Here is an 18458-nt window from a genome sequence, read left to right as displayed (position 1 = left end):
CAACGTAGTGCATTCAACTTAAGCAAAACTTATGCTATCACCCACAATAACTAGATTCTCTAGTTGAAGATTAACCACTTCAATACCAGGCATTTTCACCCCCTTCCTGCCCAGGACAATTTTCAGCTTTCTGCACTGTCACGCTTTGAATGACAATTGTGCGTGGTCGTGCGACGTGGCTCCCAAACAGAATTGACGTCCTTTTTTTCCCACAAATAGAGCTTTCTTTTGGTGGTATTTGATCATCTCTGCAGTTTTTATTTTTTGCGCTAAAAAACAAAAAAAGACTGACAATTTAAAAAATATATATATTTTTTACTTTTCGCTATAATAAATATCCCAATTTTTTTTCTTTAACAATTTTTTTTCTCAGTTTAGGCCAATATGTTTTCTTCTACATATTTTTGGTAAAAAAAATCGTAATAAGCGTTTATTGATTGGTTTGCGCAAAAATTATAGCGCCTACAAAATAGGGGATAGATTTATGACATTTATTTATATTATTTTATTTTTTACTAGTAATGGTGGCGATCTGCGATTTTTGTCAGGACTGCGATATTGGGGCAGACAGATCGGCCACTTTTGACACTATTTTGGGACCATTCACATTTATACAGCAAACAGTGCTATAAATATGCACTGATTACTGTATACATGTCACTGGCAGGGAAGGGGTTAACACTGGGGGCGATCAAGGGGTTAATGTGTTTCCTAGGGAGTGATTCTTACTGTGGGGAAGGAGACTGACTGGGGGAGGTGGCCGACCGGTGTCCCTATGTACAAGAGACACACCATCGGTCTCCTCTCCCTGACAGGCCGTGGATCTCTGTGTTTCCCTGGCTCTGTGATAAGCAATCGTGGGTGCTTGGCTGACATCGCGGCTTCCAGGAACGCGCATCGGGTCCCCAGTGATGCGACACGCATGCGCTCCACGCTGCGGGGATCCCAGGACGTCATATGACGACCACCCAGAAGGACGAAGGGTTCCCGCGGTCGTCATATGAAGCGGGAAGCAGTTAAACATGATTGGGCACTGTTGGTAAAGATTTTTAACTCATCAACTCCTCTTTTCGCAATCTTTGTTTGCTGACAATACACTTTAATGAAGCAAACTGCTGGAACACAAAGCAACAAAACAGATTGTAGGTACTACACTTGATTCTCTTTGCCTGGAAAGAGTGTGCAAATAGTTATATCAGTCAAATACACGGATGGTGGTAAAAGTGGATTTATTGCAAAGACATGATCTTTCATAAAATATCTGACAGTAACACACCCAATGTTTGTTTTCAGCTTTGAGGATCAATATAAAAAGTTAAGCTTGTGGATTCATGAGCTGGAGGAACGAATTAGGACAGAAACCCTTGGAGAGAGCAAGCAGCACATTCCAGAAAAGAAAAGTGAGATGCATAAAGTGGAAATGTTCTTGGAGGAGTTGCTGGCTGCACGGTAAATATAAGTAAAGATTTTAAAAATGTATTTAGTGCTAATAAATCGTGCAGCACTGCTGGGTATATACAGTATGTTACATCAGTATCTGTCCTGGGAACAGTATACCAAATTATATATACCTTGTCAGAATTATACAGATACAAACTAGTAGAAGGAAATTACCCTGTTCTTGGTTTGTGAAAGGAAACCCCAAAAAGAATTAGGAATGTCCCTGATAGGGAACTCATGTCATGTAGATTACCCTTTTTAAATCTATTTAAATTATAAATCATGAAATATATCCATATTATTGTAAAGTTTTTGTGCTAAATTAACATTATCCCATGAATAATTTGAGAGGGAAGGATAATGGGCCAGATTCACAGCGGAGATACGACGGAGTATCTCAGATACTCCGTCGTATCTCAGATACTCCGTCGTATCTCAGATACTCCGTCGTATCTCAGATACTCCGTCGTATCTCAGATACTCCGTCGTATCTCAGATACTCCGTCGTATCTCTCAGAGTATCTATGCGACTGATTCATAGAATCAGTTACGCATAGATATCCCTAAGATCTGACAGGTGTAATTGTTTTACACTGTCGGATCTTAGGATGCAGTACCGCGGCCGCCGCTGGGGGGAGTTTGCGTTGTAAACCAGCGTCGGGTATGCAAATTATGAGTTACGGCGACCCACGACGGATTTTCGCGTTCGTTACGTCGCCGCTAGTCTAGTTTCCCGTCGCAAAGTTAGTCGTCGTTTTGGGTGCCTTAACTTTACACAGCAATCGTATTGCTGTATAAAGTATGGCCGTCGTTCCCGCGTCGAAATTAAAAAATTAACATCCTTTGCGTAAGCCGTCCGAGAATTCGGAATTACACTACGCGCGTCGCCGTTTGAAAAAATGACGTCACTGCGCGCAAAGCACGGTGGGAATTCCCGAAAAGGAGCATGCGCAGTAGGTCCGGCGCGGGAGCGCGCCTAATTTAAATGGCACACGCCCATTTAAATTACACAGGTTTTCATCGCAAGTGCTTTGTGAATCAGGCACTTGTGATGAAAACTTGCGGCGGTGTAACGTATCTACGATACGTTACGCAGCCGCTAGTCTACGTGAATCTGGCCCTATGTTACTGACAACAATTCAGGTCTGTAAAGGCCTGTACACATGGTCGGACTTTTTGCCAACAAACTTCAAAATCTGCAAGTTTTCAAATTAGTGCGACCGTGTGTACGCTCCATTGGACCGACTTTTTCGGGTTTCATCGGACAAAAAGTTTGGTCTGCAAACGGACAAACTTTTCGGCAACAAAAGTCCGATGGTGCCTAGTCTGACCGTGTGTACAGCAAGCCATCAGACTTTTGTACAAAGTGCAAATACGCATGCTCAGAACCAATGTTAAAATCAACCAACAATAGCAGAAGTTAACCAAAGGGTGACAGTAAAGAGCAGAAAAGAGCAGAAAAACCATGTGATGTTGGGAAAGTTTTAGGAAAGTTTGCAGAAAAGTCAGAGCGTGTGTATGCTATGTGTGTGACCGGGCAACTTCCTTCGGACAAAAATCCAAGGGAAAGTTTGTTTGATGTCCGACCGTGTGTACGAGGCTTTAGACTAATTTCTTGGGAAGTGAGAGTTTTTTATGTTGAGTCTGGAGAGCCATATGTCAGAGGTTACAATCTTGCCACATTTAGTGGGATCTCAGTGGGATCTCAGTGGGATCTCAGTGCAGGAGTATCTGAAACTTAGGCCATGGATCAGTAAACATGGATCAGCTTTCATCTATTGGTCTCGCTGCTCATTTTAGGAAGCCTACCACATCATCCCCTGGAGTTCATTACATTCTGACTCCACAAACAGGGCTCAAGATCAGAAAGACACAAAAATTACTTCTCTCAGGCCCCGTACACACGGCCGAGGAACTCGACGTGCCAAACACATCGAGTTCCTCGGCGTGTTCAGTCCGAAAGTGTACACACGGCCGGGTTTCTCGGCAGAATTCAGCTCTGAACCGAGTTTCTGGCTGAATTCTGCCGAGAAACTCGGTCGTGTGTACGGGGCCTCAGTGTAACACCTTGGCCCACCTTCCAACTCCCAACAAGTATTCACTTCACTTCCCACGTCACAGATTCTTTGATATTTCAGGAACTTTAACTAAAGTTTTCTCAAATGCGGAATAACATCTTAACCATTTGATCAGGAACTCACTTTATTATTAACAGTTACTTGCTAGTTGGTTCATCTGGTGCTATGTGGCAGTCCTTTTTCGTGGATCTCAAGGTACAGAAAATCCCTGGGGGAACATAGTCCTTGCAGTGTATTTCTCTCAGGCCAGATAACTTAACTAAACATTCACATGGTAGGGCCAGTTGCCTCACTCCACACAGAGAGGGGACTTATTTTCCTTTTTCCATTTGTGCCCCTTCTCCTGAATAGAGGAGATTTCCACCAACTGTAGAACAGAACGTCTGTTGTTCTACTACAGTGGGGTGAATAATACCACATTTTGTAAACACCCCTTACAACTTTTCAGACATAACTGTTTGTAGCTAAAAGTGAACCTATACAGGCTACAAATTCCTTTGAGAAAATACTGATTGTCTGGATGCCAAATTGACCCTCTTCCTTCTGTTGCTTGAGTCACTGGCCAAAACAAGTATGAACATAGGAACCTTTACTTTTACTGAGAAAGGTCAAGTCTACTAGAATATTTGTTATATTATTGGTACTGGATATGTGAGGTTTATATTAGTAGTTTTGCCTTAAATCTCTTGTAGGGATTCATTTGAGAAACTTTGCCAGCGAGCTCAGGCCCTCCATGAAGATGGTCGTGGTGATGGGCAAGAAGTTCGTCAGTCGAACCAGCTTCTTACAACCTATCAAAACTTGGTGAAAATAATCAAGGAGAAGCTTCGTGTCTGCCAGCTGGCTGTACAAGAGCATCAAATTTTTGAAGAAGCATTGCAAACCACATGGTTATGGCTGAAAGATATCCAAGACAAGCTCTCTACTATAGAAAGTACAGTGGGAAGTAAAAGCACACTTGAAAAACGTCAACAGCAGGTTCAAGTAAGTGCTTTCCGGTGACCACTGCTCCCCTAGTCACATACTAATAATTAAGTTATATCTATGTGTAAGGAAGGGGTCATCTAAGTTTGTTTGAACTGTTCCCATATTTTCACATAATTGCACCCCTATGCAAGCACTCAGAAACCGGGCCATATTCACTAATGTATGAAGTGAATGTGTATTGACTTTAGGCATCAACTCATAAGGAGTAAACGTTTCTATTTGTTAAATTCCTTGTACATGGTTGGGTGTTTGAAGGACGCAAAGGTTCCTTTCATCTTAAAATCACAGCATTACCTATATACGCTATATAGCCTAATGTTTGTGGGCATCTGACCAATAACACCTACTATATACAATATGTGAACACACGTTCAAAATATTCAGATGTTTCCTGTAACAGGTATGGTTAAGACTGCAATATACAGTACAAAGATGTTTTAGACTATTGTCCATTTGCTACCTTGTGGCAGCAGTTTCAGGCCCCTTTCTGTATCAGCATGACTGTGTCCCATAAATGCATGATTACATGAGCTTGGTGTGAAGGACCTTGAATGGCCTGACAGCTTGGTCCTCAACCCTATTAAATAAATTGGCCAGCACTGTAGTGTTGCATAATGCAGAATATGGGCCAGATCCTCAAACCAAATACGCCGACGTATCTATGGATACGCTGCGTAATTTCAAAGTTCCCGCGTCGTATCTCTGTTTTGTATCCACAAAACAAGATACGATGGAATCTGGGCTCGATCCGACAGGCGTACGTCTTAGTACGCCGTCGGATCGTAGGTGCATTTTTTCGCTGGCCGCTAGGTGCCGATTCCGTCGAATTCCGAGTATGCAAATTAGGTATATACGCGATCCACGAACGTACGACCGGCCGGCGCATTTTTTTACGTCGTTTGCGTTTGGCTTTTTATGGCATATAGTTACCCCTGCTATATGAGGCGTATCCTATGTTAAGTATGGCCGTCGTTCCCGCGTCGAATTTTGAAAATGTTACGTCGTTTGCGTAAGTTGTTCGCAAATAGGGATTTGCGTAGAATGACGTCACTGTCGTAAGCATTGGCTTGTTCCGGTTTAATTTCGAGCATGCGCACTGGGATACCCCCACAGACGGCGCATGCACCGTTAAAAAAAATCATCATTTACGTTGGGTCAGGAGGTATTAACATAAAACACACCCCCATCACATAGATTTGAATTGCGCGCCCTTACGCCGGGAGAATTACGATACGCCGCCGTAACTTTAGAGGCAAATGCTTTGTGAATACAGCATTTGCCTCTCAAAGTTGCGGCGGCGTAGCGTTACTAGGATACGCTACGCCTGCATAAAAATATGATCCGCTACGTGGATCTGGCCCTATATGTTTGGATCTAATTACAAAAAAATCTAGCTGATCCAAATACTGACCCATATCACTTAATTCAACACTTATGGTTGTGTTGGTGCCATGGTTCTGTTGATACTTGTACACAATTGTCAATGTGTTTTTGGTTGCATAATTGTTATTTACAATATACAATCCATTTGCAAATGTGTAGACAACAATAGTTTATTTTTTATTATTTCCTCTAAAACATTTATTTTATGCTTTTTCTAGGAAATCTTACTAACTAAAGGGGAAGGTGAGGTCAAATTGAACTTAGCTATTGGGAAAGGTGAACAGGCTCTTAAGAGTAGCAACATGGATGGACAGATGGTAATCCAGATGCAGCTGCAGACATTGAAGGATGTATGGGGGACTGTCAATAGTACAGCCACTAGATGTCTCAGGTTGGAACCTCTTCTTTTTTTTTTTTTTGCATTTATTTTATTTATTATTAGTACTTATATAGTGCCGTCAATTTACAGTATGCAGCACTTAACATATACTGCGAATCATACATTCACATGAGTCACTGCCCTCAAGGAGCTTATAATCTAAGGTCCCTAACTCACATTCATACATACACATACTAGGGCCAATTTAGACAGAAACATACAAAGTAAGAGAGTGCACGGCTGCCCTAGTATAATACCGCTTTAATGATTAAAATGCATAATCAAAAAGTAGAGGATTGCACTCACAAACATGGGCTTTGATCACATGTACAGCAAGGTGTATGCCTTCTTTCCTTTCCTGTATGACTGAGTTGGCTCCCAAGAACGAGTGGTAATGATGTGGGATGTTACTGCAGACCCTGCTTCCTCATCTCGTCAGGTGGTGTCTGCTACTGAGCACGCGCACGGTCCAGCCGGCGCAGTGTGGCGTCACTTGCCGCTGGAAAGGAGAAACGAATTGCGTGTAGCATCTCCTCTAGTTAACTAACGGTTGCCAAGACTACATGTTTCGGAGGCACGGCCTCCTTCTTCAGTTCACCACCAGGCAGTAAGAAATCTTTGGTGCCTTATGTGTACACTAGTAATTTTTGCAACACTGTGGTAATGAAAAAAAACTAAATGTGTGTTAAACAGTATGAAGGGATCATTTGAAATGATTGTTATTCTGCCTTGTGTGTTTTACATTTAGTAGCAGAATTGGCCTTAATTTTCCTATATGTTGTAAAATGCAGCGTTTTAAAGGCCGTTATCAATCAATGGAATGAGCACACTGAGAGGAAAAATCTAATGGAACAGTGGCTGGAGTCCGTGGATCATAAATTGGAGCAACCTCTTCAGCCTCAGAATGGCCTGAAGGAAAAATTTGCTGTACTAGATCACATTCAAGCCATCTTATCTGATATAGAAGATCATTCGACAACGCTACATCATCTCATTGAAAAGACAAAAGAATTACACCAGAAAACTGAGGACCCCTCCTTCTCTGACATCGTCCAGAGTGATCTGAAAATGCACTTCAATGACATCATGACTGTTGCCAAAGTAAGATATTCCTCTATTGCTCAAAATGTTCATATGCATTTTAAAGAATAAAACAAATGTGGTTAAAAACTGACCTGCTATTTTTTATGCAATGGCAGCAGATTTCTTTCTGTGCAAAGGACAGAAAAGTGAAAATATTGCATGCAGCACTTTCACCCTAAATGGATTTAATTTAAATTTTCCAAATGGTAAAACAGAGATAAAGTTCAGTGGTGGGAATATGGTTAAGATTATTATATTTGTAGTATTGATTATCAAAATTGTATCTTTTCCTATTTAAGTATTCTCACTGTCCTCCACCCAAAATCAGTACATGTGTGTTTCCCACATGCTTTGCCACAATGGTGGCTTTATCAGTAGAGAGAGTACATAGAGATATGTATATTATTCCAGATTAATCACAAAATATGTTTGCAATTTCATGCAAATAATACAAGGTGGAAGATTTCAGCTCAGACCCGAGATCTGCCGACCTGAGCTGCAGTTCTCTACCTACTGCTCCTTAACCCCTATTACTGTTTCTGCATTAAACCTGCCTACTACAGGGGGTCCCCGAGTTACGAACACCCGAGTTATGAACGACTCCTGCTTACGAATGGCCTCAAATGCCAGCCACTTGTGCTCCACGCTGGTCCTGGATACCTTTCGAGCACCTCTGGACACATCCCACACTGCCGTACTATGCCCCAGATAACATAACAAGCGCCCGGAACATCCCACATCCATGCACAGACGGCAGTTAGGCCTCGTACACACAACCGTTTTTCTCGACAAAATCCATCAAGAAACTTGGTGGCAGAGCTTTTTTGCCGAGGAAAACGGTTGTGTGTATGTTTTTCGTAGAGGTAAATGTCGTGGAAAAATGAGAACAAGAGACAGGAGTCTCAATTTCCTCGTCGTGTTTCTTGTCGGGCTGGTTTACGATGAGAAACACGTTCGTGTGTATGCTTAGACACCCGCGCATGCTCAGAATAAAGTATGAGATGGGAGCGCACCTTCAGTAAAAGTAGCGTTCGTAATAAAGATAGCACATTCGTCACGCTGTAACAGACTGAAAAGCGTGAATCGTCTCTCACCAAACTTTTACTTAACACGCAGTAACATGAGATTAGCAAAAGCATCCCCAAGGGTGTCGCCAGTGGAATAGAACTTCCCCCTTATAGTGCCGTCGTACGTGTTGTACGTCACCGCGTTTGAGAACGACGAGATTTTGTCTTGACAGTGTGTACGCAAAGAAAGCTTGACACAAGTTTCTCAACAAGCCTGACAAGGAACTCGTCGAGGAAAACGATGTTTCTTTTACGACGAGTTTCTCGGTCGTGTGTACGAGGCCTTACACTTACGAACACTTACGAATGCAGTGTTCCGACCATAAGTTACACTTACAAATGCAGTGTTGCGACTTACGAACAACTTTGACTTACGAACAAACCTACAGTCCTTGCTGTGTTCGTAACTCGGGGACCCCCTGTATATTACCTACTGTAAGAAAAGTAATTTAGCTGCATACTTCTTCAAGATGATAGTGATAGACAGGGCATATAGCTAGGCCATGTGGGCACCTCAGGACCCGGGATCCACTCACAGCATGTGCAAACCTTCCTCCCAAGGCCAGATTTCCATCACCTGAACCTGTAGACCCACAATCATTGGTGCCCAAAACAACATGCCTCTTCTATGATCTTTTTTTACAGAACCTTTCTGTATTAATGGCCCTAATCTGGCTTAGTATATTGTAGAGATTTATAAATGAGATAAATATATTTCTACTGATGCTGGAAAAATTGATGTGGACAATAAATATACAGGGGAAATGCTTCATCTTTGACCCTAAATCAAGCATACTGTGCCTAATGGTAAATCTGGTCATATATGTTCATAAGCCATGGCTGTCTACTATAAGTATTCTTTAATATATAAAACAGAGCTTCATGATACATAAAAATGAATGCTTTTGCTTCGGAAGATTAAAAAACCTAGGGAATTGCTTAATATGCATTTTGTTAAATCTAAATAGGCATTGACTAATAAAGAAACATTGACTTTTGTGTTTAGGAAAAGATGAGGAACATTGAGGACATAGTGAAGGATCATCTACTCTACCTGGATGCAGTACATGAATTCACGGATTGGCTGCACTCAGCAAAAGAAGAACTTCACCGTTGGTCTGATGCCTCAGGAGATTCTGCCGCTATCCAAAAGAAAGCCACGAAAGTTAAGGTACGTTTTTGGACTAAACCTTTATAGGGGGAAATAATGCCAGTGCTCTTGGCAGAAAAAAAATGCTAATCTTGAGCATTTTTGTATTAGCATTTATGAGTGTTTAACAGCGTGTAGGAGTATTTCGCTTTTTTTTTCCTGCTAGAAAACCACTTTTAAAAATGCAAAACAGACGTTTTTTTTTTCCTGCCTCGAAATGCTGAGCTTAATATATGCTGCCAAACGACCTAATGTGCATGGACACATAGGATAACATTAGTTGCTTCTACAGGCCAGGGCTGGACTGGGACAAAAATTTGGCCCTGGACTTCATCCAGACTGGCCCACTTTGACAGGTCTCTCCTATGGCGGCCGGACAACTCCCGCCCCCCAGCCACCCAAGCCCCCTCTCCCCTTTCACTAGCCATTCTACTTTATTAGAGTAAAACGGCTGGTACTGGTACTCTTATAGGCAGTACCAGTGCGGAAGCTAGACATTATTTCACCCGGGCAAAGAATCAGTTTGGTGCCCCCCCCCCCATGAGTCAAGATTAGGCAGAAGTGAGAAACTCCCAGGCCATAGCTGTTGAGTCAGCTGTCTGTCCCCTCCCCCGTGCTCCTTCTGGTCCCCCCCATGCTTCTCTGTCATCCCCCCTGCTCCTCTGGTCCTCCCCCTGCTTCTCTGTTCCCCCCAGGTGAGCACTGCGGGGAGGGAGAGACAGAGGAGCGGAGGGGGGTGGCGGTCCGCTGTCACTGAAGCCGGTCCACTAAGCCATCGACCCACCGGGAAACTCCCTGTAGTCCCAATGGCCAGTCCATCCCTGCTACAGGCATAATGCTAAACTCTTCTAGGAGCAGCATTTTTTTAAGCCAGTGTGAATGGATTATTTACCATTTTAACACTAGAGAGTGCAAAATCAGCTTCCAGATTTGTTGTCAAAGTATAATACAACAAGCTGAAGTTAGAAGATGATTGGCTACCATGCACAGCTGCACCAGATTTTGTACTCTCCAGTTTTAGTAAATCGACCCTTTATAGCAGGGATATGCAATTAGCGGACCTCCAGCTGTTGCAAAACTACAAGTCCCATCATGTCTCTGCCTCTTGGTGTCATGCTTGTGGCTGTCAGTCTTGCTATGCCTCATGGGACTTGTAGTTCTGCAACAGCTGGAGGTCCGCTAATTGCATATCCCTGCTTTATAGTTATCAACTATAGTGAAAGTAAATCCCACATTTTGGGTTGTTCCCAGAACAACAATAGAGGAGAAAGCTTTCAATGGGGACTCGTTTTGTTGACAACCAGGGATTCCCTCACTTTGGAGAGACTTTCTCTCGCTTACCTGTTTTGGCTATGGGACAGTAAGTAAAGGAAAACCCGACCAGTGGGACGTAGATGGAAAAATAAACCCCTCCCTTACAAAGTTTTTCTTTATGTAGCACTACCCCGAAGGAGCTACTGGTTTGTTTTGGGTGGCACGTTACCTCTGTATCTCCACAGTCTAGGGTACTTGATGATAGCTGTAATAAATGGGGAAAGGCCACACAACAGGTATCTTTTCTGTGCTTTTATTACCCAGCCGGGTAAAAACGACAATAGTAGAAATGGGTCAAGAGATAGAAGAATAGGAAATGGAAAATTCAGGTGTAACTGGTTAGGCAAACAGTCCTGCTTCCAACGACAACTTTACGTCACCACTCAAAACTAAGGATTAAGTCTCTGCCACAGACCCTCCTAAAGGTTGGAGAAATTATGGTCCGGAATCCTCTTTCAGTAGATTCAGCACCGGATCTCCTTCAGGTAGTTTTGGTCAGATTAGCAACTGACAGGCGATCAACATCCAGCCTCTCAGAACCAAGGTTGTCCTTTGATGAATGGACAGGCCCCTCCTGGAACAACAGCCTCGTGCTTGGTATCCTTCGGAAAGACTCCTTATCGGTCAGCTTCCTCCAGTATGGACGGACAGCTCAGAACCACCTTCAGATTTGGGACCCAGTCGATCACTGGGTCCGCACAGTAGATCAATTGCTTCAGGCCAACGTGGTCCCGGAACCAGGAGCACTGCGATACACGCACAACCCGGCCAGGAGGGCCATTTGCGGGGGTGATGTGGAATGGCCACCCCAATAGTGGGTGCCACACGAGGAAGAACCCCGAGCGAATGGCGTCTGCCCATTAAATACCCCTCCCCAGCATGCACAGCGAGGTGGCCCAACCTCTTGATAGGCTGCTGAGGGGTGATACTCAACCACACTTGACCCCACTGCTGCCACCTGCCGTCCGGAGGTGTCGGGAGTCCTCGGACAAAAGGATAGCACAGCCAAGCTAGAGCAGAGACCCCAAATTTAAACAATTAAACTAGTTCAGAGCCAACTATTTCTCTGAACTTTCCCCTAAATTTCCAATAGCACCGGCTCTGCAAATAGACAGGCGCTACATTTAGTTCTACTTTAATTAACAGAAGGTGTATGGAAGAGAACTTACATGTGTAGAATGGTTTTCAGGTCGCTACTATAAAAATATAGCAACAGACGTATAACTACATGGTACTTTTCCCTTGCAGATTCAAAAATAAATCAAATAGACGTGCGGGAAGTGGTTCTGTTATTCTGACTGGGCGTCATATGACGTCCAGCAGGATAACATGCCGGCGTGCTCGCGGGGGCGACACACCACATCTCCGATTGTGGTAAGAAGCCTCTGACAGAGGCTTCTTACCACGTGATCAGTTGTGACCAATCACAGCTGATCATCTCCTGGACCAGGAAGTGCCAGTAAAGGGCATTCCTCGGTTTGCGCTGACAGGGAGAACCGATCAGCGTCTCTCCCTGTCAGGGGGGGGGGGGGTCTGTGCTCATAATCATCACATTGATTATCAGCACAGCCCCATCAGATGTGTCACCACAGTTACCCGAAAGGTACCCATCATCTGCCAGTCAGTGCCCCCTCAGGATCACCTGTCAGTGCCCAATAAAGTGCCAATCAGTGCCAATTTGTGCCCATCACAATGCCAATCAGTGCCCTACAGTAACACCTGTCAGAACCTCATCATCAGTGCTGCCCATCAGTACCTGCCAGTGCCACCTGTCAGTGCCAATCAGTGCCACCTGTCAGTGCCCATCACAGCTGCCTGTCAGTGCCCATCACAGCATTTACTCTAACTGTAAGTTTAGTACAAAAATGTAATAGCATTTTCCTGTAGAATAGAGTGGTACTTGCATATGCATTGCATTTCTACTAATATACGCATATAACCCAGCCTTTTTTTACTTTTTTTTTACCTTAGAGCAGGGATCTCCAAACTATGGCCCTCCAGCTGTTGCGAAACTACATGTCCCATGAGGCATTGTAAAACTGACATTCACAGATGTTGCGAGACATGATGGGAATTGTAGTTCCTAAACAAGTGGAGGGCCGTGTTTTGAAGACCCTTGCCTTAGAGCAGGGATATGCAATTAGCGGACCTCCAGATGTTGCAAAACTACAAGTCCCATCATGCCTCTGCCTCTGGGTGTCATGCTCGTGGCTGTCAGAGCCTTGCTATGCCTCATGGGATTTGTAGTTCTGCAACAGCTGGAGGTCCGCTAATTGCATATCCCCGCCTTAGAGTAATCATTAAAATAATTTTAGGTCAAAATACCATCCGTACATTGGTGGTCACAAGACCACCCTTACAAACAGCTAAAAGATCTCTGGTGTCCTGACATTGGCTTTGTCAAGTGGCAAGGCACCATCAAATCAGCCACAGCTTTTTGTACAGTGGTAGAAAGTAACACAATGATGGCAAAGTAATGTTTACACTTCTAGAGGTGTCAGTATGTTGGAAATGCATGAGCAAACCTAAATTCTTACAAATATGCAAATACAGACATTTAGTCAGGTGATGTGTTTGGTTACTGTTAAAGGGGTTGTAAAGGTAAATGTTTTTTCACCCTAATGCATTCTATGCATTAAGTTAAAAAAGTCCCGCGCTCGTCCCCAACATCCTCTTTGCCGCTCATCTTGGCTGTTAATTGGTTACAGTGGATGGATTGAAAGCAGTGCAACCATTGGATCGCGCTGCTGTCAATCACATCCAATGATGCGGTGCGGGGGCGGGGCCGAGTGATACAGTGAGCGGCTATGGCTACCAGCTGTATCACGGGAGCGCACTCGCTTGAAGGTGTTGAGTCATTGCGGGGGGAGGGGGAGCCGGGACAACCGCCGAGGGACCCCAGAAGACCAGGTTCGGGGCCACTCTGAGCTGCACAATAAAGGTAAGTATAACGTATAATGTTATTTAAATATATATTTATATATCTTTAGTGATCCTTTAATGACACTGGTAGAGAGTTTCTGCTTATTTTGGTATCTAACACAAATGAGTTTTTTTTTCTCAAACACGCTGGGGTTGATTTACTAAAACTGGAGAGTGCAAAATCTGGTGCAGCTCTGCATATGAACTTCCAGGTTCCAGGTTCTTTTGTCAAAGCTTAAAGTGGTTGTAAAGTCTTATGGTTTTTTCTCCATAATGCATTCTACGCATTAAGGTTAAAAACCTTCTCTGCTGAAGCTTCCCCTTAGAGCCCCTCCTTTTTCTTTCCTGAACCCATCTATTCCAGCCGCTGTCTCTGTCCTCATTTAATCGATTGAAAGCAGCGGGAGATATTGGCTCCCGCTGATGTCAATCAAATCCAGTGACACTAGAGTGGGGGGCGGTGCCGAGTCCTGCTGTCTGTGTCAATGGACGGAGCAGTGGGAGCGCGCCCGCATGGGTGCCCCCATGGAAAGAGGCTCTCTTTAGGGGCACCGATGAAGGGGGGAGCCAGAATTCCAGAAGAGGAGGATCGGGTTTTGCACAAAGCAGGTAAGTATAACATGTTTGTTATTTTTATTAAGAAAAATGTGAACCCTTACAATCATTTTAATTGAACAAGCTGAAGTTAGAAGCTGATTGGCTCCCATGCACACCTGCACCAGATTTTGCATCATCCAGTTTTGGTAAATCAACCCAATGTTCAGTTATACATTTTGCCCATAGTAACCCATTTCTGCAGGGGTTTTCTCTCTGAAGCCTCGTACACACGACAGAGGAACTCGACGGGGGAAACACATCGTTTTCCTCGTCGAGTTCCTTGTTAGGCCCCGTACACACGACCAGTTTCCTCGGCAGAATTCAGCTTCCGACCGAGTTTCTGGCTGAATTCTGCCGAGGAAACTAGTCGTGTGTACACTTTCGGCCGAGGAAGCCGACGAGGACCTCGGCGAGGAAATAGAGAACATGTTCTCTATTTCCTCGTTGTTCTATGGGAGCTCTCGGCCCGCCGAGGTCCTCGGCGGCTTCAGGGCTGAACTGGCCGAGGAACTCGATGTGTTTGGCACGTCGAGTTCCTCGGCCGTGTGTACGAGGCCTGAGACTGTCGAGGAACTCGACAAGGCAAGTTTCTCCATTCCCGTCGAGGAAAAAGAAGACTTGCTCTCTTTTTGGCTCGACGGGATCCTCGACAGTTTCCTTGTCGAAAAATGTACACACGACCGGTTTCCTCTGCAAAAAAAAAAAATCCCAGCAAGTTATTTGCTGGTTTTTGCAGAGAAACTCGGTCGTGTGTACGAGGCCTAAGCTGCAACAAATAATTGACAGCTGGATTGTAATTGACTGACATCGGTAATGTCTAACCCATTTTTCTTTTAATTTTCATACAAGAACACATTAGCCTTTCATAGGAATTACATTTAGTTTTAATTTTACAAATTTTGCATAATTTTACTAACGGCAAATAAAAAATAAATAAAAAATCATTAGCTTTTTGCATGAATGTATTTGCTGTATTCTTGCTGTTGCTAACTCTATATTATTATAATTTTTTTATCAAATAATACATTACATCGATTATACTGTGAAAAGAGTGTTTGTTTTGTGTGCGTCACTAGCATTCTGTATTCACTTTCAACAACTGAAACATCAGTGTTTGGAAATAATTAGCAGCTCATAGCATGTGAGCTGTCTCATTTCCCAGGACGGGAGGGCTGCTGTAAAGGCTTCCTGCACAACTTTGTAAACTTTGTCAGGCTTTCCTCCTATTCTAAGGGCCGCAAACAACTTTGGTTTCTATAACAACAACTTTTTCCATTGCAGGAGCTGATGGATTCCAGACAGACCGGAGCTGAACGCCTAAGCAAAATTGAAACTCTGGCTCCCGCAGTGAAGAAGAACACCACATCTAGTGGATGCGAACAGATAGACGCAGAGATCCAAGGCCTGCAAACAGACTGGAAGCAGTGGGAGGAGAGTGTCAGTCAAAGTAAAAACACTTTGGAAACGCTTTTAAATCAAATGGCGATCTCGGAACAGGAATTCACATCCCAGGTCTCGAAGCTGGAAGATGCAGTCCAAGACTTCAGTGTTTTTCTGGAAAAGTGGGCTCAGAAGCTGATGCAAGGGGAAGGCAAGAATACGGACAGAGAAATAGTGGAACACTGGCAAAGGCAGAAGGTAAGATTTTATATCATTGTGGCCTGTATGAGCACGTCACATATAGAGGAACATATACTCTGAGCCTTTAAGCAGTTAAAGTCTGTTATATCAATTAGTTTCACGCTACAAAAGTCTTCTGAAAATGAGCTGTATTTGAAGAACAGAGCATGGACTGCATTGTTCCTATATTCACTGATACAAGCATCGTCATCCCTCGTTCAGACTAACTTTTAGCCAGCCTTGATATCCCATCCTCCACATATCTTTACTACAAAAGAGAAGGATTACTGTGGAAGACAAGTAGGGTATCTTAAAGAAAAGTTGCGCATTAAAGCTCAACTCCAGAAAAAGTAAAAGTCCTCCCTTGCAGCGAGGCTGCCCCTGCACTGTAAAGGGTTAATTGCTTATATATCTGGGGGATGGGAAAAGCAGTTAAAGTGGAACTTTATGCTGGGAAAATTAAAATTGTCAGACAGGAAGGATTTTTAATGCAGAAGAGACATGCATTAAAGCTACTTACCTGCCTGCTCGCCCTTGTACAGTAAGCCGCGCACACGCAGCTCACTGTACAAATTTGACAATACTGAATCTGACAGAACTCCTGCTCATGCATGGGAGTGACATCATCCCCGCCCAGCTAATGACAGTGGCCAGTGATCGAGACTCAGAAGCCGGCCGCCCGAAGATGTCAGCTTGCGGACACAACATCGCTGGAGCTGAGGTGAGTATTGTTCTGCTTAAAGCTAGCCAGAGATGCAACATAAAGCTAGCTAGAGATGGAACATAAAGCTAGCCAGAGATGGAACATAAAGCTAGCCAGAGATGGAACATAAAGCTAACCAGAGATGGAACATAAAGCTAGCCAGACATGGAATATAAAGCTAGCCAGAGATGGAACATAAAGCTAGCCAGAGATGGAACATAAAGCTAGCTAGAGATGGAACATAAAGCTAGCCAGAGATGGAACATAAAGCTAGCCAGAGATGAAACATAAAGCTAGCCAGACATGGAATATAAAGCTAGCCAGAGATGGAACATAAAGCTAGCCAGAGATGGAACATAAAGCTAGCTAGAGATGGAACATAAAGCTAGCCAGAGATGGAACATAAAGCTAGCCAGAGATGAAACATAAAGCTAGCCAGACATGGAATATAAAGCTAGCCAGAGATGGAACATAAAGCTAGCCAGAGATGGAACATAAAGCTAGCCCGAGATGAAACATAAAGCTAGCCAGACATGGAATATAAAGCTAGCCAGAGATGGAACATAAAGCTAGCCAGAGATGGAACATAAAGCTAGCTAGAGATGGAACATAAAGCTAGCCAGAGATGGAACATAAAGCTAGCCAGAGATGGAACATAAAGCTAGCCAGAGATGAAACATAAAGCTAGCTAGGGATGGAACATAAAGCTAGCCAGGGAAGGAACATAAAGCTAGCCAGAGATGGAACATAAAGCTAACCAGAGATGGAACATAAAGCTAGCCAGACATGGAATATAAAGCTAGCCAGAGATGGAACATAAAGCTAGCCAGAGATGGAACATAAAGCTAGCTAGAGATGGAACATAAAGCTAGCCAGAGATGGAACATAAAGCTAGCCAGAGATGAAACATAAAGCTAGCCAGACATGGAATATAAAGCTAGCCAGAGATGGAACATAAAGCTAGCCAGAGATGGAACATAAAGCTAGCTAGAGATGGAACATAAAGCTAGCCAGAGATGGAACATAAAGCTAGCCAGAGATGAAACATAAAGCTAGCCAGACATGGAATATAAAGCTAGCCAGAGATGGAACATAAAGCTAGCCAGAGATGGAACATAAAGCTAGCCCGAGATGAAACATAAAGCTAGCCAGACATGGAATATAAAGCTAGCCAGAGATGGAACATAAAGCTAGCCAGAGATGGAACATAAAGCTAGCTAGAGATGGAACATAAAGCTAGCCAGAGATGGAACATAAAGCTAGCCAGAGATGGAACATAAAGCTAGCCAGAGATGAAACATAAAGCTAGCTAGGGATGTAACATAAAGCTAGCCAGGGATGGAACATAAAGCTAGCCAGAGATGGAACATAAAGCTAGCCAGACATGGAATATAAAGCTAGCCAGACATGGAACATAAAGCTAGCCAGAGATGGAACATAAAGCTAGCCAGACATGGAATATAAAGCTAGCCAGAGATGGAACATAAAGCTAGCCAGAGATGGAACATAAAGCTAGCCAGAGATGGAACATAAAGCTAGCCAGAGATGGAACATAAAGCTAGCCAGATATGGAACATAAAGCTAGCCAGAGATGGAACATAAAGCTAGCCAGACATGGAATATAAAGCTAGCCAGAGATGGACCAGACTTGCACCTTGGAGGAGTGTGCAAGGGTGGAGGATCAGGTTACTTGGAGAGCTTTTCTTTTTCCTATAGACCTAAATGAGCATTTAAC

General features: G+C 43.6%; 1 protein-coding gene across 1 annotated transcript in view; it reads left to right on the top strand.

Moving 5' to 3' along the window:
• The window catches only part of SYNE1 (spectrin repeat containing nuclear envelope protein 1), a 595717-nt gene that overhangs the window by 233187 nt on the left and 344072 nt on the right, over positions 1 to 18458 (top strand). The window contains exons 48-53 of the mRNA XM_040350885.1: positions 1294 to 1449; positions 4211 to 4502; positions 6107 to 6279; positions 7059 to 7368; positions 9424 to 9588; positions 15682 to 16038. Coding sequence (XP_040206819.1) covers positions 1294 to 1449; positions 4211 to 4502; positions 6107 to 6279; positions 7059 to 7368; positions 9424 to 9588; positions 15682 to 16038 — 1453 coding nt within the window. The remainder of the gene's footprint in view (positions 1 to 1293; positions 1450 to 4210; positions 4503 to 6106; positions 6280 to 7058; positions 7369 to 9423; positions 9589 to 15681; positions 16039 to 18458) is intronic.

The sequence above is a fragment of the Rana temporaria genome, chromosome 4 (assembly GCF_905171775.1).
Source record: "Rana temporaria chromosome 4, aRanTem1.1, whole genome shotgun sequence".
Taxonomy (NCBI): domain Eukaryota; kingdom Metazoa; phylum Chordata; class Amphibia; order Anura; family Ranidae; genus Rana; species Rana temporaria.
This window is presented reverse-complemented; position numbering and strand designations above follow the sequence as displayed.